At 27.7% G+C, this 24,919-nt stretch overlaps 3 protein-coding genes across 13 annotated transcripts in view; 2 read left to right on the forward strand and 1 right to left on the reverse strand.

The window, feature by feature from the left end:
- Positions 1 to 14,272, forward strand: part of LOC105254940 (non-structural maintenance of chromosomes element 3 homolog) — a 256,144-nt gene extending 241,872 nt beyond the window's left edge. For both annotated transcript variants that reach the window (XM_025414419.1, XM_025414418.1), the window contains exons 3-9: positions 2,845 to 2,922; positions 10,490 to 10,687; positions 10,902 to 11,233; positions 11,475 to 11,637; positions 11,747 to 11,841; positions 11,919 to 12,047; positions 14,204 to 14,272. In XM_025414419.1, coding sequence (XP_025270204.1) covers positions 10,684 to 10,687; positions 10,902 to 11,233; positions 11,475 to 11,637; positions 11,747 to 11,841; positions 11,919 to 12,047; positions 14,204 to 14,272 — 792 coding nt within the window. In that variant the 5' untranslated portion in view covers positions 2,845 to 2,922; positions 10,490 to 10,683. The remainder of the gene's footprint in view (positions 1 to 2,844; positions 2,923 to 10,489; positions 10,688 to 10,901; positions 11,234 to 11,474; positions 11,638 to 11,746; positions 11,842 to 11,918; positions 12,048 to 14,203) is intronic.
- LOC105257923 (adenylate kinase 8) lies at positions 537 to 4,177 on the reverse strand. Its single transcript, XM_025414327.1, has 10 exons — positions 4,082 to 4,177; positions 3,742 to 3,868; positions 3,464 to 3,552; positions 3,246 to 3,342; positions 2,922 to 3,034; positions 1,975 to 2,152; positions 1,643 to 1,767; positions 1,465 to 1,574; positions 1,200 to 1,383; positions 537 to 957 (listed from the first exon to the last, which is right to left on the reverse strand). Exons 1-10 carry the CDS (start codon positions 4,175 to 4,177, stop codon positions 691 to 693), a joined length of 1,386 nt encoding a protein of 461 aa, XP_025270112.1. The 3' UTR covers positions 537 to 690.
- Positions 14,273 to 15,005: 733 nt separating the features above from the next.
- On the forward strand, positions 15,006 to 24,868 carry LOC105254939 (slowpoke-binding protein). Of its 10 annotated transcripts, XM_011263920.3 has the most exons (11): positions 15,012 to 15,228; positions 16,360 to 16,492; positions 18,709 to 19,128; positions 21,656 to 21,822; positions 22,092 to 22,357; positions 22,676 to 22,970; positions 23,716 to 23,807; positions 23,887 to 24,012; positions 24,084 to 24,157; positions 24,330 to 24,380; positions 24,468 to 24,641. In XM_011263920.3, coding segments are annotated over exons 3-11 (1,437 nt in total). In that variant the 5' UTR covers positions 15,012 to 15,228; positions 16,360 to 16,492; positions 18,709 to 18,763; the 3' UTR covers positions 24,469 to 24,641. The 10 variants fall into 10 exon arrangements, with proteins under 10 accessions (XP_025270132.1, XP_011262220.1, XP_025270133.1 ...); XM_025414347.1 differs by lacking the exon at positions 24,330 to 24,380 and having other exon boundaries at positions 15,006 to 15,286; positions 18,712 to 19,128; positions 24,468 to 24,808; XM_011263918.3 differs by lacking the exon at positions 24,330 to 24,380 and having other exon boundaries at positions 15,006 to 15,228; positions 18,712 to 19,128; positions 24,468 to 24,808.
- The last annotated feature ends 51 nt before the right edge of the window (positions 24,869 to 24,919 follow it).

Raw genomic sequence — 24,919 nt, forward strand, 5'->3', positions numbered from 1 at the left:
ATTTGATTCTATCTTTGATTGATTGATGATTTTATATTCTATTTTGATAAACTTGGAAAAAGCTGACATATCGTCTGCGTGATTATTACCTACTTATAGCAGGATACGTAAAATATTTCAATCTTGTTTTTAGATTTCTAGACTTTTTTGATTATTAAGAAAAAAATATCATGACAATTTATTTGCTCGAAAATTTATTTTTAAAAGAAAAAATATTGTGACACATTTCATTCATTAACTAATTTTGATATCATTATAATAATCACAACTGTCGTGCTGTGTATTTTTTATAAAAATTTTTATTACTCTCTATCATTTTGATCAACAAAATACTTAAATTTAATAATTCGTAGATGTAACAATAAAAATTAATTAATTTAAAAATTAGATATATTAGATATATTACACACACAGATACACACACACACACACACACACACACACACACACACACACATACACACACACACATATATATATATATATATATATATATATATATATCTATTTATATTTTCTATACGGGGGGACGAGAAATGAAGGGATTTCTCATGAGAGAGAAGAAAAGAAAAAGATAATGAAGTAATTAGAAATATATACAAGAAATTTATAAAAGAAGGTTGTGAAAAATGCTATTTATTTTGTATATTTGCCTCTTTTCTATAGAGATGTTTTAAATATATAGAATTGTTAGATAAAAGAATATTCAGGCTCTGGTGCGCGTATGTCATCGAAGATTTTCGGATCGGGTTCGTCATCGGGATCGAATTCCACGTCCAGTGGATCGATTGTAGGTGGTAATTGTGGGATTCTAGGTTTCGCGGACGGTGTTGGTCGCATCAGATAAGCTTCCAGATTTTCCCTCACGAATTTTCTCTCATCCGTTGCATCTATTATGGTTGCAGTTTCCCCCGCATATCGCATTATATCTTCTATATTCTTTTGGTACTGCCAAAGCTGTATCCAATGCAAGTAACAATAAAGAAAATTTTAAATATTTCAAATTTGAATTTAACTTAAAAATTAGTATATAAAATTTCTTCCTTTTAACAAATTCTTTAAAGATAGGTTAGAGGTTTTTTGTATTTTAAACTTTAGTAAAACACACACACAAAATATTTGTATAAATTTAAATATAACGAAATATTTAAATAAACTTCAACTGAGAATGTTTACAAGAATATTAATATATCAATTACATCTTGCTCAACGATATCCTTGTAATCTTTGGAGCAAACATCTAATTTACAGTCTGGATCTATTCCTAAAGACTCACACGATGCAAGATAATGACAATTATGTTCATTTTCAGTGACGATGTTATGTCGACAATTTAAGAGTCTTTCTCTGCATATTTGCACGTCCACTTTAAGGATTATTACTCTAAACATATTTTTGAAAATCATAATTATAGCATTTTCAGAATTATGATTATTTTAAAAGAAAGAACGCGCACGCGCGTACCTATTAGGTGGAGTAGGTATCATATCCAGAAGCTTGAACTCCTCCATAGTTTTAGGATAATCGGTTAAAATCCATCCTTTCTTAAGACATTCGGATCCGAGTACATATTGCTAGCAACAATGACAACAAACAACAGTGAAATTAATTCAATTGATTCTTATCAAACTATATATTGTACCTCGACGATTTGTATTCTCGCTTCTGATTTTAATTTGTGTCCACATCTGTGCTCGCACAATCGCAACATTTCACCTAAAGCCATTTCTTGCGAACATGCTTGCTCCAGAATATGATTAAAGTCAACTATAAAAATATTATGCATTGTACATTTGAAATACATGTATTATGATTTCTCCCCGCTCATCTTCGTTGTACTAATAAAGATTTATGCAAGATACACACACATATATCTCTTTAATAAAGTTTTTAATATGAGGAAGAGAGAGAGAATAAATATTATAAATAACTATATAATAGAATAAATATTAATATTTGTTAGTTATAATTTACCATGAACGAGATTAAATCTCTCAGATATATGCTTTGCTAAAGAGTGACGACCTGATCCTCGAGGACCTATAAGAGCTATGCGAAAAAGCGACGGTGCCCCATAATGTTTTCCGATCTTCGTTAATTTTGCACAATCTTTACCCAGCTCACGAATTGTCTTACCATCAGCTTCGACTTCCTAAAAGGAAATTTTTTAACGATCCAATCTCGTAACAATATTAATGCTATATAATTTAATATAAATTATACAAATTACTATAATATTAAAAAATACATAAATATATTATTATTATTCGCATGATTTATAACTTAAGAAATAAAAATATAAACGTAATATAAAAATTTGCTTTTTCCATTAAATATATTATATATATATATATATATATATATATATATATATATATATATAGAATGCCCGATAATAATAGATAATAAAATATCATTATTAATAAATAATAGAGAGAAAAAATAATAAATTATTATTACTGAACATTATAATATCGAAAATCAATCAAATGACTAACAATTAAAAGATTAGCATAAACTTCATGTAGACCTTGAAGAGTTCTCTTATAATTGGATTGTCTTACATCTTCTGAAAATGAACATAATTCACGAGAAAATGAATTAAATATATCAATTTTATATGTTCAGAAATAGTAAGAATTTTATATTATATTTAATTCTGCTGAGAGAAAGAGTATTTTTTAAATAAATATCTATGTATTTTAATTTTAATTTTTTATCTAATTTAATATATTTTTACATATTTTTATACATTTTATAAACATATATGTATATCAATATATATGAATAATGTAAAATTTCTAATATCATTTAATACAAAAATTTTGACTTATATTTTTACAGATTGACTGTGCTTAAAAACTAAAAATGAATCTAAATGGACATGGATAGAATAGCAGAATTAATAATACTGATCATACAGTAAGTATACTTTGAGTTTCGTTTTCACTTGACGATATGACTTGTATTACGTGTGTTGGTATTATACCAACACGCTGCATCGCACGTGCTTCCTCTTTGTTTTTTGGTATATCTATGAGTAAATCCTTCATTTACACAAAAGAAAAATAAAAGAGAGATTCAATTATGTTTTGTTTTAATAATATAAATAACATGAAATTTATATTATAATTATTGCAATTTTCCCCAATTAATAATTCAATGATTATATTCAACGATTATTTTATCGACAGAATAATTTCAGAATAATGACTAAATTAAACAAATTTAAATTATATATATACCAACTAATGTCCATCCAGATTCATGAAGTATTCCCGACATTAACATTTCTTTCATTTTCATCGCAATCTCATTAGCATTATAGCAACAGCACATATTCTAAAATATATATGTATATGTATAAAATAAAGAATATGTAAAATAAAAAATTTATTATCGTATTTTTCTTCTTTTCCCTGAGGCATTTCATAAATAATAAATAATTTTGGTAACAGCATACTTCAATAGAGGATAAAGCACGAAGATCATTTAGAGTTACGGGGCGATTACCAATTTCCTCTTGAAGAATTTTCGCGAAAGTCAATTTGTCTGTATCGAGAAAAAGAATTTTGTTGTACCAGTTTTAAAAATAAAAATAATTATATTATACTGATAAATTAAAAAAAACTTCCTTCTTTGTTTTTTATCGCATTTTATAAATAATATTACAAATAGCAAATTTTTTATTATAAAAATATTTTTATAATTAAGCGTGTTAACATTTGATTCAAATTATACCGAAACTCGGAGGAGTTATAAGAATAATTCTGGCAATATCTCGTTTTCGTATGGCATGTTGAATACATTGTTTCATAAACACTATTGGATCCTCGGGTTGTTGGATCAATAATTGCGTCACTAATTCCTATAAATATTTCTTTATGATATAATACAATAATAATATATAAAGTAATGTAACGGAGAGAAAAAGTGGAAAGAATATATCTTAATATAATAAAACCATAATAAATATATATATATTTAATAAATTAATATATTTAATATTATAATAAAATGCAATAAATATTAACGAAAAGATTTAGCGGATAAAGTGAGCAAGATGATTTAGTTTAATTACATAAAAGAATTCGTATAATTTGTGCTTCTCCATATAAGGCACGAAATCTGGCGGAATAGTCAACAATCCTCTCGTCGTTTCTTTAAAATCGCACATAACTTACAATTTTCGTAGTAATGTAGTATTGAGATTAACACACGTCACAAAATTGACATGCATATCCTTTGACATATTTCGTAAATTTGATGAAAGCATTGCAATATGCGATTTTCAATTTTATATTTTCAAATGCTATTTGCTCTTTTTATATTATACATAGAGCGTTTTGTAAATTAATTTAGAAGAGAATATAATATTTTTGTATATTAAAGTAAACAAATTTTATAATTTTCAATAAAAAGATTTATCTAACTGATTTGTAATTATTATTTTCAGCAGTACAAATTCGCCAAAAATAAAAATTATATTTATTCTGAATAATATAATTTCTCGATGCAGACAGTAATTTATTTTTGTATAACAAATATTTTCTATTTTCGCGAACTTTTTATTAATTAGTCTCTATTATTATATGTATATTTACATATATGTAGATCAGGATTTATTATAGATAATATATATAGATTATATATAGATAATATTAAATTATTAGATTAATAATTAATAATTATTAATATAATAATTACAATTACGGGGTATATCTCTCTTAGTCTAACTCTAGAGTATCCGGAATTTTAATACATTTTGTAAGGTTTTCCAAAAAAAATATTATCACGAAAAGATAAACTAAGCTTCGATATTACTCAACAATTAAATGAGAAAATTTTTACTTAATCGTGCAACCTATCTTTTGACCAATATTGATCATGTATTTTTCCAGCCAGTTATCTCTACTTCTGGCCACTTCATTCTGACGACTAATTTGTCTATCGTGCGATATTACGATCATATTTTAACGCACATTATTCAGTCGTCAAAAATCGCAAAATATAAATTATCATGCATATAAATTATCATGCACATATAAAGTATAATTAGCATGCATTAACTCTCAGTCGGCGAGTTACTTATAATTATCTTTATCTTATAGATTAAGTATTTACAGATTAAAAATCTATATTTTTAAGATTGTTTTATAAAGGCCGATATATATAATAGAAATAAATATTTCATGTATATTTATCATAAAATTGCAATAAAAATATCATCTATCTTGATTTTAAAAATATTTTTCCTCTTACTTTAATTTTTACACGCATATTCAGAGCTGGCTTTAGCAACATTGGCGCCCTGGGCAAGATTATCGTAACGCCCATTCAGCTCATTCAAGATTTTAGAGGTTTTCAATATCGCTAATTACGAATCTGTAGTTAGATTACAAAAATTTTTAAACTACATAGCAGCTTTACTAATCTAAACGAATATAAACGAATGATAGCATATGAAAATTTAGAGAACTTTCCTTTAGTTTTATCCAGAGCTAATGACGTGGAAAGTTTTTGTAGCTCCTTGTTTTTGTTTTTTTTTTATTTTTCATATTTTTTTTTATTTTTTTATATTTTTTTCTTATTTCCATTTTTTATATTTTTTTTTTAATTTTTTGCTGATCCTCTAGAAGACAGACAGGTTAAACTAGAATTTTCGGACATTATGGAAGTCTAATAAAATTGTACTTTTCGGGCCTTTTTGTCGGCAAACATTCGAATCAAATCGGTAAAATCCAAGTTATTTGCTTTATAAAGTTTTAAATACTTAATTTATGTACGTATTTTTATTTGATAATTACCTCATAAGTGAGACATGCGCGTTTTAATCTGGATAATTGAGAAACTGGGTAAATGAGATACCTCTTTAAGTGGAATCAATGAGCTGTCCCTTGCGATCTCACTTAACTAGGTTTGACTGTATAAAGAATTCATATGTTCCATAATCTAATATATCTAACATTATTTATATATTTTTATTATAATTTTCATACGCGCATAACTTTTATGCTTAATACTTTATATAATACAATGTACTAAATTATAAAATTTAATATAATTACAAAATAGTATTACTATTAATAAATAGATTGTACGCATACTGTCTTTTAGTTTCTAATCATTTCCAATCACTATGCTATTTCTATCCAATATATTCTCTTCTTTGAGTTCTTGGATTATTGTGGTTTATTCCTTTGTGTTAACAACAAAAATTATCATTACTTGTCATACTTGTCCCTTCCTAAAAAAATTTTAATGATCACTTAATAACCCTAACAATCCTTTTTTTTACATTATTTTATGTTTGATTATTTTATTTTCGATGATCACCTAATAGCCTTATCACCTAATAGCCCTAATCATTTTTTCACACTATTTTATTTTGTTATTTATTTTTAGTTTACATTATTTATTTAATTTATTTCACTTTTCGTTTTTTAATTTTAAATAATTTTTTCTTTGACAAATTTGACTGATTTTATTACAGGCATCGTCAAAATAATAAGATACTGAGGCATTTATTATTACTTTAGACGGCACACTTTGTAATTGACTCTGATATAAAATCTTTTATTATTGTTTTTTATCACATCATCACATTTGCGCTGAAGATGGCCCAAAAATAGGGTCGAAACGTTCGCTAACTTTTCTTTATAATTTGTTCCATACTTATTTGATTGTATAATAAATAATTGTGTTATAAGATCGACACTTGACTCGTATTGCTATAAAACTGATTTGTTTAATTTTATATTTCGAGTCTTATATTTTTTTTATTAATTATAATTATTGAAATATTTATTAATCTGTTTTCCCTAATATTATTTAGACCTACATTTCCTGATTCTTTAAAAGATACATAATATATTAATCACCTAAATTAATCACATAATAGTCCTAACAATCCTCTACTTCTTGAAAAGAAAATTAAAAAATCTTAATAATCACCTGATAGCCCTAACAATCCTATTAAATTTAAATATATATGTAAATATATAAAAAGTCTGATCACGAAAGTCATTTTATATAAAAAAATTTAAAAGATTTTTTTTATGCGATCGATGTACTGACTAATGATATTAATAATAAAATAACCTTCACTTCATGACTGAAAAATGACGTCAAAATAATGTTATATCAAGACGTCAATATAAAGTCATGTAACGAATCAGTTATTTTGTCGACAAAAATGACCAGTTGGAACGTTAAAATGACATGTGCTTGCTACCTGGGAATAAAGCCAAATTACAATTTCTACAAATTTCTTTATATTATATTTTATAATAAAATATAAAATTCATGTGTATGTAACTTTTATGATATTACAAATTATTTAATTAATTAATCATTTGGCTTTATATTAAGTTAAAGTAAATTTTAAAAACAATATCTACAAACAAATTCTACGATGGATGAGCTATAAGAAATTAGTATAAAATAAGTGCGCGTTATAAAAATAAAGTAGCACCAAAAATTGATAAAATTATTAATGCGTGCTCTTTATTTAATAAATTAGACAAAACTTTACAAAAAATTTTCTTTTCTTGATCTTTTTTTTTAAATTAATACTTCAATAGATTTTCGCAATAGATGCAAAGCATTTCGAAAGAATTTATTAATAGTTATTTAATTTAATCTATCCTAGCTCATCCATTTTAAGGCAACGAATTTATTACCATCTACAATCTACAATCTACATTTACATCTACATCTACAATGTCTACGAATCCGTTACCTTAAAGTTAAATTAAAGTTTTATTCACTCACCGGCACTGATGCGCAACAGCGGAGTTGTTGTTATCGAAGCTAGTTGTCTATAACATACAAATATAAAATTCATTTATAATAGTGTTCACAAAATGCAATCAATATTTCAAAAAATTTTTATCGCTTGGAATTTTATATCCGATATATAAAATAATAAGCAGAGATAAACGTGTGGAAAAATTTTATAAATTTTTGAGACGGTTTTTTAAATAGAAAATTTTATACGACTTTTATAAAAATCATTTTCTTTATTCTTTTTAATTCATTTCAATAATAAGACCGAATTATTATCCGTACAATTTATACCAATTGATATACAAATAATAAATATTCACCATCAGGTTGCTCCGCCGATGCAAGATGCCTCTCCCAGGTCTCCTCCTCCTCTCATGTTGTTGGCGCGCGATACTTTTAACGACACTCCCGCACTCGCGAACGATATTTTTATATCGCTATTTTCGTTACTTTACGCGCGATACTGAACGGCACTCCCGCACTATTTCGATGCGATTAAAAATTTTATATTAGATCGCGCGATGTATATACTTAATATGTATATACCTTTAACGGCACTCCCTAATATGTATATACCTAACGCGACGCGTTGACGAAGTGCTTATCGTCCGTGTTGACGGCACTGAGGCGAAAGGGTACTTCGCTTCCCATTCAGGCAGCTTAAGATTTATCATAAATAGAAAAATTTATGATAAACCTCAAGGCACCGTCCAGGTACTAAGCCCTCCCACCGCGACAAGGTGTACCCCATGGGAGGGTTATATTATATTGCATATAATTTTATATATAATATAATATATAATTAATTTTGTAGGATACTATATAAATTTTATAACTTATAAAAATATTAATGACTTACATCTTATTGATCTATCCATTTCCAAGACCTCCTTTTTTTCTTTTTTTTCACTTTATCCTCGTTGCACTTCAATTCCGGTTGCACTCATTTGAATTCCACGTGAATTGCACTTATACTCATTCACGAAAAGTTCCTCGTTGCATTTGCAATTGTAGTTAGAGAAAGAATTTGATAATATATATTTGATAATATATATATATGGAACGTCTCACATCACTACCTCACTGCTCGAGAGCCATTGACCGAATGATCGTCAGTCAGAAACATTATCACGGTACTGTTTATATCGACAAGGTTGACTACGTAAAGAAAGAATTTGATAATATGTGTAACGTCTCTCACGTCACTACTCAAGGTTACTGTGCGAATGATAATAAAACCGTGTCACATATTAACAATAGCGCGATACTATTTATCCAGGTCGAACACGGTGTTATTGATAAGTCTCTCGTTGCTGAAATATTTTCTGTAATATAAAATATTTGTGCGCGGAATATTAAATTATAGAAGTAATTTAATTTATTGATTAAGATTAATTGATTATTTATTAAACCATTCATCTTGAAGTCTTTCGTTATGCTAATTATTTGCATCTATAATTCGATTGTTTTACTTCGTGTTCTCTCACAATTGTATTATATCTCCCCAATTATATTTAGATTGTCAAGTAGAATAATAAAGTAACACGGATGGAATATATTTGTGACTCTAAATATTAAAATAATAATTATTGTTCGTAAAGATTGCAAACATCGATGTGATTATTTAATATGTTGGATTCCTATCATTTTATCGACTCTCGATTAAATTGTATATTGTTTAATTAAGCAGGATTGAGAAAATTTAAAGCATTGATTGAAATATATTTAATTCTAATATTGTTAAAGAAATATTATAATAAGCATCGATGATCAAAAGATCATCATATATTTAATTTTCTTATCCTCCTTCATGTATCCTCTGTTTCAATTTTTATTCCCAGTGATGAATTATTACGATTCGATAAATATTTATGCTGTTGCTATACATATACAGTTTCAAGTCGTTTATCAAAAGTTAATTAATCTTTAATTATTAATATTTATAGCAAATTATGTTTCAATAATAATTCATAATCATACTAATTGTAATCGTATTTAGTACAAAAATTACAATATACGAAGCGTTTCTCGTCACTACCGTATTACTCGAGTGTCACCGTGCGAATGATGACAAAGCCGCGACATGTATTATAGCGCGCTTGCTATACATCGTCAAGGCCAAACACGTTATTATTAATGATAATTCTCTGCCGAAATATTTTACGTACTTCATATATACGGAATTTTAAATTATAGAAATATATTTTATTTTAAATTAATTATTAAACGATTGATGTATCACGGAACTTTTTGTTATGCTAATGATTTGAATTTATTCAATTGTTTTACCACGCTTTTCCGAAGTCAAATTTTATAATATTTAGTTTTGCATTTTAAAAGACTGACTTAGAGCGAGTTAAATAAATAAATAAATAAATAAATAAATGATGTTGAGAGAAGAAGAAAAAGGCACATAAATAAATAAATAGCGTGAAAAGAGAGAACATACTAATATTTTTATATAATAAATTATTATTAATTAAATTATTTATATTTTTATTTATATTATTTATATTATCATAGAGACATATATGTTACCCTCTGAGAATATTCGTGGACATTGGTTTTGTAGTTCATGTCCACGCTTTGATGTCCACAGAGGGAGTACCGCTTCCAGAGATCACCTCAAAGCGGGCCATGACATCTTTCTGTCTTCTCTATGATTTCAAGCTACCTATGTTTATCTACGTGTTGTTTACAGATAGAAGTGATTCAAAACACAGCAGGCGGGCATGAGTTGTATCTCAGAGATTAAACTCGGAGTTTGAGTTTATCGAAACGAATTTTGCTGTCGGATATCTTAAAAGACCGAAGATTTCTCCAAATTTCGCAAAATACATCATATGAGAATCTGGGCTTCAAAGTGACATTTGTTCAATATTAACACTTACCAAAATGAGTAAGATTATATTTTTATTGTATATAAGACCCGCTTTTGGACTTTTTTTGTATAAATAGATTTAAACAAAAAGAGAAAAAACTTTTTTAAATTTAAAAGAATTTTTATATAATTCTCATAAGTATGATAAAACCTTTTTTTTCTAAATTATATGAATGGCAATCAGTTGCCATCATCATTGTTGTTGCATATAATAAATGATAATTGTTTTTAGGTAAAACAAAAAGATCGCAAAATACTCGAAGCATGAGAGAGAGTAGCAGTGATATATTCTTATCGCAAGATCAATTTGGCACAAGCAGCCAAGTAAGATCATCACAACGAAGTACTAGAAATTCATCTGTTTTAGAATCACAGTTAATGAATTCGCAAGACATGGAAGCACAAGAGAAAATGCAACTAATTAGCAATGTAATAAGATATGTGTTTGCGGCAAATACGAGCAAACAGCCTGTACAGAAGACTCAAATTGTTAAGAATGTACTGAATGGAAATGCCAGATTATTTCGTACAATCATAGAGAAAGTGAACAGAGAATTGTCTGAGGTATATTTGTCTGTATATTTTATAATTACACATATGTATATATATATATATATATATATATATATATATATAATTTTTATATAGTTATATAATTGTTCTGTAAAGAGCAAACTATTTTAAAATAGGAATTTTATGTATTTTTTAAAATTTTATTCTTGGAATTATAAACTTTAAAAAAGTAAAAGATTGATTTAAAAAGTATTTTTCATATGATTTCATTGATTTTTCATTAATTTGAAAGGTATTTGGATTTGAACTGGTGGAAATCGAAAGCAATAGATATATATTGGTGAATAACATAGAAAATGATCTTCCACATCTTATTTTCCATAATAGTAGTAAGCAATTGCTATTATATCTTGTCCTTGTTCACATTTTTATGCATGGTGAAGCGTGCCAAGAAGGTGATTATAATTATTTAATAGTTTTATTGTAATTTATTGTCATTTATTATAAATAATAATAATATGAAATCTGATAAATGTGAATATTACCTAGGAAATATTTTTACAGATATATTATGGAATTTTCTCCGTAATCTAAACATCATAACTAACAACAGTTTCCAAAATGAATATTTTGGTGATGTGAAACAATTGGTGACAGTAGTAAGAAATAACATGATTATTAATTTTATTGCATATGCAGAATAATGCATATTTAAATTCTATTTATTTACATACAGGATTTTATAAATGAAAGATATCTTGAAAAAATAGTAGATAAGAATGATCCATCACAATTGGAGTATAAGTGGGGATCTCGAGCGGAAAATGAACTGACTTATCGCTCTGTCTTACAATTTGTAGCAAATGTAAGCTAAATTATATAATATATTTACAATTCTTTAGATATATATACACGCACTCACATGATATATGTATGTATATATAACATATATATATATATATATATATATATATATTATATACATATACCGGGTGTTTCAGACCACCCGTACACCCCATTTTAAAGCAAAGGAAGTGGTTATTTTGAAAAATGTTTCAGACAAAAGTTGTTGAAGATAAAGTAATGCATTACATGGGTAAATTTGATTGACCTTGGGTGGCGTCGTGAAGGTCATGTCAAGGTCGACTTGAATTTTTTAAATGGGAACCCCTATTTTTCATTGCATATTCTTGTAGCTTATCTCGAGAGCTTTCCAAAACACTATAATTAAGTACCTTTTTATTAAGTACTTTTTGAGTTATAAGGCTTGAAATAATTTCTTAATTTTATATAAACCATAAAATATCTAGTAAACCATTCATTTTTCGATTATCTTACCTTCATACTTTTATGTACAAAATAATGAGAGGAATCAATTGGTGTAAAGAAAACACATAGTTGTTTCTAAGAAAAAATATGGAATTGTTAATTGCAAATTACATATTTTTTCTTAGAAACAACTATGTGTTTTCTTTACACCAATTGATTCCTCTCATTATTTTGTACATAAAAGTATGAAGGTAAGATAATCGAAAAATGAATGGTTTACTAGATATTTTATGGTTTATGTAAAATTAAGAAATTATTTCAAGCCTTATAACTCAAAAAGTACTTAATAAAAAGGTACTTAATTATAGTGTTTTGGAAAGCTCTCGAGATAAGCTACAAGAATATGCAATGAAAAATAGGGGTTCCCATTTAAAAAATTCAAGTCGACCTTGACATGACCTTCACGACGCCACCCAAGGTCAATCAAATTTACCCATGTAATGCATTACTTTATCTTCAACAACTTTTGTCTGAAACATTTTTCAAAATAACCACTTCCTTTGCTTTAAAATGGGGTGTACGGGTGGTCTGAAACACCCGGTATATACAGGGTCTACCAAAAGTGTGGAAACCCCTAAATATCTCGGAAAATATACGTTTTACAGAAAAGTGTTTCCAACAAAAGTTGTAAGGTTTAAGAAGATCTATATACTGATTCTATCAGTTTGACCTTGGATGGCGTCGTCAAGGTCAGGTCAAGGTCACATTGACTTTTTTAAATGACACCCCCTACATTTGATTGCATATTCTTATAGCTTAATTCAAGAGCTTTCCAAAACACTATAATAATGTTCATTTTTATTAAGTACTTTGCGAGTTATGAGGGTTGAAATAATTTCTTAATTTTACATAAACCATAAAATATCTAGTAAACCATTCATTTTTCGATTATCTTACCTTCATACTTTTATGTACAAAATAATGAGAGGAATCAATTGGTGTAAAGAAAACATACAGTTGTTTTTAAGAAAAAATATGGAATTGTTAATTGCAAATTACATATTTTTTCTTAGAAACAACTATGTGTTTTCTTTACACCAATTGATTCCTCTCATTAATTTGTACATAAAAGTATGAAGGTAAGATAATCGAAAAATGAATGGTTTACTAGATATTTTATGGTTTATGTAAAATTAAGAAATTATTTCAACCCTCATAACTCGCAAAGTACTTAATAAAAATGAACATTATTATAGTGTTTTGGAAAGCTCTTGAATTAAGCTATAAGAATATGCAATCAAATGTAGGGGGTGTCATTTAAAAAAATCAATGTGACCTTGACCTGACCTTGACGACGCCATCCAAGGTCAAACTGATAGAATCAGTATATAGATCTTCTTAAACCCTACAACTTTTGTTGGAAACACTTTTCTGTAAAACGTATATTTTCCGAGATATTTAGGGGTTTCCACACTTTTGGTAGACCCTGTATATATATATATATATACATATATATAATGGAAAAATCTTAAATCTTGTATATTAGATATACCAGAAAGAAATTATATTTTTTAAATTAATATTTTTTTCTAGTATAATTAAGATCTGAATAAATGTAAATACTTATGTGTGTGTGTATGTGTACATATATGTATGTATATATATCTTTTTTCTTATTATCTTATTATATGAAATACATATAGTGTCATATATAAATACATGTAATACTACATATGAATATATGAATTACAGATATACGGCGCTTCTCCAAAAAAATGGAAATTACAATATAAAACTGTGATGAAACAAGAAGCAAAATAAAATAAAATTTATAAAAACATTTGCGAAGAAAGAAAAAAAAAACAAAATATTTATCAAATGTTATTTAAATGCATAATTATTATCTATTCTTTTCCATTTTTATTCATAAAAGAAAATTATGAGACATGCAGAGAGAAAAAGATAAAATATAAAATACACGTGTTTGATTAAACAGTAACATTCTATATTTCTCGATTAATCTATTTACAATTTCACGTCCCTGAGAAGCAACCCTAAAACTGCGAGGATTAGAATTTGTTTGGGATCTTCAAGTTCGAGCGAAAGCAAAGACTAATCTGAATTACACGCAAAACTGCACGTGTCCGGAATATTCGTCTGTCTCCTTGAAATTATATTTAAATAAAATATAATTAAATATCTAATTATTAATCTAATATTTAATCGATTAAATTACATTACTTGACAGATTACAAAAAATCGTATACAATAATTCATAGAAATTGTAGAAATTTAAATAGAACGCTTTTAAATTTGCGTCATCTCCAAAAATTTATTTTGTTTTTCCGCACATTAAAAAATCGCTTTGTAGTTGCTGATTAGTTTCCATAGATTTGTGGATCATGCGTCTTTCGTGCTCCTGTTCAATTGGAAGGAAAGGGAGCAAGAAAATTTCAAGTTTTTCCCTCCCCATGTTTGTGCCGTTTACCTCGCCTCACCCTCGATGCTCAAGGGTGGTACGCAGCGTGGAGAAGTGGGGCGGTGCGGAACGGAATCTGTGTCGCCCCGGGTCCGCCACACCGAGTCGCCGGGATCGCGTCAGTGTCCACCCAGCCTCGCTGCTGCTCGGCGGCGTCGCCGTCCGCCCACGCGTCCGTCTCAAGTCGCGCTTCTGCCGCGACGGAACACGCGTTGCGGAGGAGGTCCACGCGCGCCAAACCGTACACACTGCCCACGACCCGCGCACGGGTCGATAGCACGGAAAACTCAAACTTCGGGTACGTTGCACCTGTCCCGGGAAAAATCAGAGGATCCTTCGCGCCTGTAATCTCCTCGGTACGACGATCTGATTTAGTTGTCGAGAAAATTTAATTAATTTTTTTTACATATAAACGTAGATTGTACATTAAAATGCAGTTTGCATTAAAAATGATAAACGCCTTAGATTATCGTTTGAGATACTTGAATCTTTTTAGATTTCTTTACAGAGATTTCTCGTTATTTTTCTATTTTATTTGTAAAAATTTATTCAAAAAAATTGACATATCTCATAAGATTTTTTTCTTAAAATTATAATATGCATACGATTTGACCCTCGTATACATATATATCACGCTTTCGTTGCCGAGTAACGCTATTCATAATATTTCAATATATTTATAGATATCTATAGAATATATTTTATTTTCTCATGAATAAAATTACTATTTAAAATGTCATTATTAAAAATCTCTAATAACATATTTTTCGCTACTATATTAATATTAAAAGCCCCGGGAAAAATCAGAAGCGTTTTCAGTTCCTTCGGTACGATGACCTGATTTAATTGTCGATGAAAAATTTAATTTTTTTTTATGAGATTCTTAGATGAATTGTTGTTAGATGGATTACAAAACATGTAGAAAAAGAATTTTTATTAGAAATGAAGACCTTTTTTAAATTACTGTTTGAAATATTTAATGAAATATTAAATTCTTTTAGAGCCTTTATATGAAAGATACTCCTTTTTCTATTTTATTTGTAAACATTTATTTAAAAAGTTAACATTTCTCTTTTCTTAAGGTTTTTTTTAAATATATTTATGACTTACCGACCTGTATATGTATCGCATTACGAGATGTTCACAATTTCGATAGGAATACATTTTATTTTCTCGTAAATAATTATTATAGAAAATGTTATAAATAAATTTGCATTAACATATGGATTTCATTGCTTTCATATATTAATATCATATAATATTTCGTAAATCAGGTTGATTAATATAGAATTATATACAGAAATCGATTTAATATTTAATATATTGAATATTAATTTAATATATTGAATTTATTTAATATTGTAATATATAAAAATAATAATTTAATATTATAATATTGTAGAAATTGTATTTTTGTAATTTTTTTAAGCATTTTCGATAGTGTTGCTCGCGGAATTTTCATCGACCAACGATTTTAAGGACCAATCGATCCTCTGTGATATTTTGACGAATAATTTCACGAGAAAATTCAACATCAAAGGGCGCAATTCACGTTTCTAACGGTAAGTGGCGAATTAAATTGTGATCATGTTTCTAACGATAAGTAGCGAATTGAATCGTGATCACATTTCTAACGATAAATAGCAAATTAAATCGCGTTGATAATTAATTAAATCGATTAAGTTGATATTGAATATAAAAAATAATAAAGAGAAAATTGATTTGACGCTACAATAATTTAATTGTGATATTAAATATGCATGTGATAGAATTAATAAATAAAATGTACAGAAAAATAATAAAATTAATTTTATATTGAATACATTAAAATATGTTAATGTTTTCTCATATAATTTTTTATTTATATTTATAATTTTTTATTTCTTAATTTTACTTATATTCTTATTTAAAAGCTATTAATTAAATTTCGGAAAAAAGAATTTCGAAGAGAAAATTCGACAGATATTATAGTATACAAAAATATCTTGTACTACATTTACTCATTTACAGTGAATTACATGTAATATGAATTATCTTGAGTGATCAATATTCCTTGATTACTTAGATAGACTTAATAAGATTATTAATTTGATAAAAAGCAATCTTTGATGTTATTATATTGATGCAATTTTGTTAGAAACACATTTGAAATCTATGTCGTTCTCAACATTTTATATACACAACGTATAAAAGAAAATATGTTATAAGCTATGGCATAGGATACGTGAAGTATAATAAAGATTTGCATGAAGAGAAATGCTAATCTGAACACGTAATATTCGTGAGAGCATCGATCTTTCTTTGTACCATTATTCTCTTTATGCAAATAGAATTTTAACACAATCTCACAAAACTTGAGATAGAATATTCTCAGACAAATAATAGGTATTTTTTGAACGGTCGCATTTATTCGTTTCATATCGATCTGGAATTTCGAGAGCGATATTAATAGAGAGACGATTCCACGCTTAATAATGTATTCACGTAGTATATGTTTCGCGACGTTGACTCGCAATAATTTGCTTCGATTGTGAAATTAGATTAAGAAAGGTCAGTAGAAAAATCCAATAATTTGTAAAAGGCGATTAAAATAAATGCCTTTCTCTTGAGTAAATGAAGAGCCAATTAAAAATTGTTTTTGTTCATCGTTCTTTTCCTTTACAAATTAATTGTAAAGTCAAAATATCTTCTCTCTAAATTATTACAGTGATACATATAAACATGTTTTTTTAACAAACTAATTGAAAGAATAAATTATTTCGTTTGGAGAAAAAAGATACTCCGCGTTAATATAAATTTTAACAAAAAAATTTTATTAAAAAGAAATTAAAATGTGGAAAATTTTATTTAAAAAAAATTAAAATGTGGAAACCAATTTATTTAAAAAATTATAATTAATATCTATACAATATCTTTTTAATAAGTATTTAGCGTTTAATAAAATGGTGAAGGATACAATTTCTAATTTTATTCAAATGATTTTTTATCATTGTGATAATCAAAAATTTTCCATTAGAGAATTAAAAGTTAAATTAAATAATTGCATATAGGTAGATGAAAATGACAAGAATCAAATCTTGAAGCACACATTTCCCACTCATAAATAAATCATATCTTTAAATTTCCCTTAAGAAAAATGTCAATCTTTGAAAACTTTGAATAACTTTGCAAAATTGCAAAATTCAATATACCTCCCATTAATATTACATTATATTACATCTCGCGCGTGCAAGAAAATTGTGAAAAAATGAAACGAAATAAAATATCTATATATTATGTGTGCGCGTGTGTTAACATAATCTTTATGATATAATCTTTATGATAATTATTATTATTTATAATTATTGTTATTTGTTTTTCAAAACACAATATATATTTTTTTATTTTTATGAAAAGATTCAATGCACAATTTCAAGACATATATATATTTTTTTCATTATTTTTTTGAAAAGATTTTTACAGCTACAATGCATATACACAATCAAAGAAACGTAAACGATACTGCGTGCAAAATTTTGAGTAACTAAATGATTGTGTAAAATTTTATATTACTTATTATTTTGTTTATTATATTAATTGTTTTAAGATTTGTTAACACAAATATCTTTATTTATTAAATAAAACTTTTTAAGTTCGTACAATATATGATTATTTTTTCATCTAATTTACAAATCAATCTTATTGTTAATCTTGGTATTATCTTGACAATTAATTAAAAATCTTGTCTCGAATCTCGACAATATCAAGACTACTTAATAGTGCAACCCTATAAACACAGCAGACACCAAGCTGGGACCAAGCAACAGCTTTTCGCGCGAAATCATTCGAGAGAGATGTTCAGTCTCAGTCTCTATCAGAGCCTAAACAGGAGGGACGACAGCGATGGGCAGCGAAATCGCGAGTCGGAGGTGACAGGCCACGATCGATTCTGTCAGCATCGTACCGGTCACTCGAGCACTCGTCGCCGTCGTCGCGCTGTCAATCGCAGAACGCAAAGCGCCACTGAATTAAATGCCAGAGCGATGAGTTCGGCTCGAGGTTCGCTACGACGAGGTCGCAGCGTGAGCACGGAGGATGAAAACGAGAGCGAGGATGACAAAGGTCATCATCAGCTGGCGAACAAGCTTGACAATCTGGCGCGGCTACTCTTCAGCCGCGTGTCGGCGGCGCGAGGATACAAGGATCAAGGTGATATTAAGTAAGTAGTCAAATCAGAGAGAGAAAAAGAGACAAAATAACGGTTCTCATACAATATTTATGAGTTAGATGAAGATCCATAAAGTTTCATATGATATATATAACAGAAGTACAGAATTATAAAATTATGTAAGAAAAATTAAAATTAAATCAAAATTGACAAATTAAACGAATAATTAGGAAAAAGAAAATATTGTTTCTTTCTTATGTTCCAACTACCGCAATGTGGCTCTAATTTGTCAATTTTGATTTAATTTTAGTATATTATTGATTTAATTTTATTATCACTATTCGAGCCAATTTCAATTTTTATTTAATATGTAAAAAAATTATAAAATTATGTGAAAAATACAAAAGAAAAAATTATTCAAAGATATATTCAAAGATTATAAAATTAAAAAAATTATAGTAAATAAATTAGAGAAATAAAGATAATTGTGAAGGTAATTGGAAAGTATAAAGTTATAATAGAAAATTGAAGAGTTACTAGAAAATATATATACATATGAGAGATATATATTAGAAATTAATATATATTAATTTAGAGTAACGAACATTTTAAAAATTAATTTTTTAATATAATTATTTATATGTATAAAAATAATATATTTATTTATTTATAATATGTTTATTGTTAAAGTCGATTAAAATTATTTCCTTCCATATTGATTAGATTTCTATAGCAGAGGAATATGTAATATGTCAAAGGTGAAATATAAATTGCAATATAATATTCAATTTAGCCATCTGTCTCTGTGAAAACAAGATATGCAATAATCCCTCAATTAAAAGATCATCCCTTTTATATATGTTATTCATATATAGCAATAATATATACTATTCCTCCCTCTTTCCCTGCTTCTTTCCCTTACCTCCTCCCCTCTCTCTCTCTCTCTCTCTCATTTCGAATCAATTATTACTTGTTGCTTCAACGAGTAATCAACAAGCATTTGCTTGATTGACAATCACATCGCTTTAAATTGATAATCCCTTCTCCCACTTGCTCTAATAATATTCTTTGATACTATCTGTGATACTGCTTGCTATGACGTCATGATAAATCAGCTACATTTACACGCATCTTCAAACATTCGTTCTGTTTGTAAACTGTAGACGGGTCCATTGAAATCACTTCTAACATTTGGTTGTTCTCGATATACAAGCGTGAATTTTCCTCTCTCGTGGATCTTTATTGCGAATCTTTATCGCGCATAATTATACATCGTTTCTCGTGCAAATGTCTGATAATGCTACAATGATGAGCTGTGCCCATCAAGATGATCATCGACAACTTACGACCGACAATCATCATCGGATAGACGGAAATTTCCGAGTTGCTGTGCGCAGGTAAAATAAATCTGAAAGTGCACACAGAACGTTTCGGAATCTTCTCTTCAAAAGAAATCCCTTTTGGTCCTTCATAATTTCCAAACAAATTCGCATACATCTCTTTTCCTCTTGTTTTTATTTTCTAATAATTTAGAACAGTAGCAATAGCTCAACAACAGTTCAAGAGTTCTGTAGTCTTTTTAATTAAATTATCGTACCTTTGTGCGTTGTATAAAGATTGACTTATACGGTCACTGACAATTCTTTTTTTTTTTTATTGGATGAAACCCCTTGCAGTCATAGAGCAACATGGCGCGATAGTGGAACGCATCGTAATCCGTGGTTCGCGAATCTAATCCGCTTTTGTTGCGGCCGGAGGTCGCATGATAATGCACAAGAATTGTTTGTCAGGCAAGCGCGAAACTGTGAAACACCTTTCGACGACAGGTAGAAAGTTTAGTTTTTTTTATATGATTATGCATACACGGCATAAAAAATAATATTGAAATCTTGGAAAATTTGGAAAAAAGGAAACAAGTATAGAAATGTATAAATATGTTACTTTTACTATCTTTTTAAGATACTCTTTTACGGTAGTGTGTATCACTTTCTGAAAAATCTTTCTGAAATTTTCAGGGATTTTTTGTATCTAGAAAAAATCAAGAAATTTTCATGGAACTTTTATCAATCTTTTAGAATTATTTTTAAATTCTCTCTTTTACTGTCGACCAAATAAATTATATGTTTAAAATATATTATAAATACATGTGTTTCTGTGTTTATATTCAATGTCTTAACAAAATATTGATAGATATAGAGTAAATATTCTTTATTGTAATTTTTAGTGATGCAAAAATGAAAATTTTATGCAAGTAAGAAATGCTTATCTAACGAAAGTTCAGAGAGAGAGAGAGAGTTTTGTTCAATATATTTACCAATCTAACACTTGAAACTTAAGAGATTCTGTGTCTGAGATTATTTTAAATAATAAATAAATTATTTAAATAAATTAGAATATATAGGATAATTTATTACCTGATACAATTAAATAATCAATTACCTAATACAATTAAAATAATTTCGCGATGCTTCGCTTCTTGAGGAAATAAAAAAATATAAAAATAAAATATAAAATATAAATATAAAATAACGGTAAACAGAAAAGAATGGTTAAATAAAATTTTACATATACTCAACAGGAATGGACGTTACACGGCGCTAAACAATGGGTCGAAATCCATCAACGAGAACGGAATCGAGTATATCGAAATGGAGAAGAAATCGCGCGATCGCGCTTTATCTATCTGTCAGGATTACATCGATAAAACACCGCGTTTTGTTCTTGTTAAGCAGCTCAATAATATCGGTGAGCCTTTATCGATCATTTTTTTTAAGTGGCAACCGAATAGAAAGAAAAAGAAATAATAAAACAGGAATAAGTGATATAAGGAAGTTTAGAAAATTAAAAAATAAAAATGTAATTCAATAGCAATGATTAATAGCATAAATATTAGCAATAGAAATGTCAAGTTTCCGAGTATAAAAATATTATTATTTCTATTTCAATGACCGAGTAAAATGTTTTTAAAAAAATTTGTAAAGAAATGTCGATAGAATTGTTAAGATATTCTTCAGGATCAAGAGTGGACAAATATTGGTTCATGGTGAGGGACACGTCGCTGAAGACAGACAGATTGTTAACTTTGGTGCCATTGAACCGGAACTGCCCCTTGTCCGTCTGTCCCTCAACTAAGGATATTTTGAACAACTTGTTTTTGGCTTTACAACATCCTTACATTTGTCCTGTTTTTCATGTCGATTTTCTCGAATACGAGGACCAAACATACATTGTTTTGGTGCAACCTATCAACCAGGGTAGTCTCAAAGATCTAATATATGGCGTGAGTATCTCGTTTTTAGGATAAAAACATATTTACATTTTATAGGATGATGCAAAACTACGCGTACAAACTTTATTTTTAGATGTTTTGATCCAATTTTAAATTCATTTTCTCTCTTAAAGAGATATGTTAATTAAAAGTATTTAAAGTTCACTTAAAATAATACTGAAGACTGAAATCTATTTTCATTATTTTATTTACACGTTTATATAGAGATTGATTCACGAGGAATGCGTTTTTTTATTTTCAATTATTGAGAACACAGAGGAATTTCGATCTCCAGGGAACTACATCCTGAAAATATATATTGTTTGACAGATCGAACGAAATTGTTGGAATGAAGAGTGGATTCATAAATATGCCGCGCGGGGCAAAGGACTCACATTACCGCAGGTGCAACGGATGGGACGACAGATTTTGGAAGCGCTCGTGTTCCTGAAGGAACGAGGATTTCCCACAGTGACTCATCTCCATTCGGGCAATGTGGTAATTCAGAACGGCGTTGCAAGACTGGCCGGTCTGGAGAATAATCTCCTAGGTTTTACCAGTCGAATACATCCCATCGTAACGTCCCGATTGACGCATTCCACCTCGATTGACATTATATGTTTCGGTACATATATAGCAATACATAAAAATTTTTAATTAAAAAGATTTTTATGTATTGCTATATAAAAGACTATTATTTTACAAAAAATTTCAAATAATTTCTTAAATATTATATTTTTTTATAAAAGAATAGATTTTGTATGTAATATATAATAATTTAATTTTTTTAATTTGCTTTGTTATCGTATTTCTTAATCTAGAATGAAATATTTTGATATATAATGTTTTATGTTATTATTTTTTATTAAAAAGGTTTCTCTACCTTATTTTGCAAAAAAATTTAATATAATTTTCAATCATTTCCTAAATATATTTTTGATAAAATAGATTATAATTATATATATATATATATATATATATATATATATATATATATATATATTCTTTTTTTAATTTGCTTTCATTTTTGTATTTTTAATGTAAAAATGTTATAAGATATAACGTTACTTATTCTTTTTAATATTACATTTCAATAGGCACCAAATATTTTAATATAAATATTTTAATATTTTTAATAAAACTTAATATTATATCTCTTTAATAAAATGTAGCATTTAATTTTATTATAGTATCTAATTTATACATTTAATAAAATGAATTTATAATATTTCTTTTTTGCGAAAAGAAGAAATTATCCGTCATCATTAATAAAATAAATTATATAAAAGATTTTATTATTTTCGGAGAGCAATTAATATACTGTTAGAAATAATTTAACGATATAACTTATCTTTTTTTTATATTATCAGGGCATATGCTATTCGAGATGTGTGCCGGTTATGAATTATGTACCTTTAGACCATCTGCCGTCCAATTATCAGACATCCAAATGTATCCGCAGGTATATGAATTGATAACAATAATAACTAGATAATAATTGATTCGCATAACAAGCATCTTCCTATATATTTCAATTTCAGGTTCTGAGATTTCTCGAATTGATATTCACGGAATCGGAGCATCATTTTACTAGCATAGAGGAATTGTTGATCCACGATCTTTTCAGGAATATTGATCTCCGTGAAATGCGATGCGCGGCCGTAACTGTGAGTATCAAACGTTTTTTTTCTTTGATTTTAAATTTGCCGAAATCAATAACTAACTAATTAACTTCTAGGTATTTCGTCCGACCCTGACGCCCTCCATAATGAGCCTGCTCGATGATATTAAAAGGCAAGACGCTGGAAAAGGGTAAGTTTACAATTTTGATATGTATATATATATATATATAACATATTAAATTAATAATATTAAAATAATTATTAAATATATAAAACTCTACTTATGTAAGTGTATATTTATATGAATTATACAATTTATAAATAATCATTGATGTTGCAAATAATTTATTTTGAATGCGCAGCTGGCATAAGACACGCTCTATAAGCGATGTCCATTTAACGCGCAGATTTTGGTAATAAACCAATCATTAATTGCGCTGATTAATAAATAAAGGATTGAAGAAACATTTAATGTGACCGTTCTATTCTTTTTTTTTCAGAATTATAAATATCGACAATGAGGACGCTATATCACTGAACAGCTTTGAATACGACGATTCCTTACTCACGCAGATATACAACGAGCTTTCACAAACAGCTTTATAATATGGGAACAAAGTCTACACACATATATGTATATGTATATTTTATCTCGAATAAGAATGCACTTCCTATTATATATACTTGCAAAGCGTCAAGGAACTGATTATATATTATATATAATCGCTAATTTTATTAAAGTGCTTATTTAAAGAGATTTATACAGAGTTTGATGATGTAAATTTGATTTACGTGCTTTCTTCGTGTTTCTTCGGTTCAAATAAAAAAATTGTAAGTTATTAAAAATAATTATTTTTTTCGATTGTTGCAATAATTCTAGGAGTTAACAATTCCCTATCTATTGCAATATGTTGCCATTTCCTTTTTTTCTGTTACATTTATAATTTTAAAT

The sequence above is a fragment of the Camponotus floridanus genome, unplaced genomic scaffold (assembly GCF_003227725.1).
Source record: "Camponotus floridanus strain SB8 unplaced genomic scaffold, Cflo_v7.5 scaffold8, whole genome shotgun sequence".
Taxonomy (NCBI): Eukaryota; Metazoa; Arthropoda; class Insecta; order Hymenoptera; family Formicidae; genus Camponotus; species Camponotus floridanus.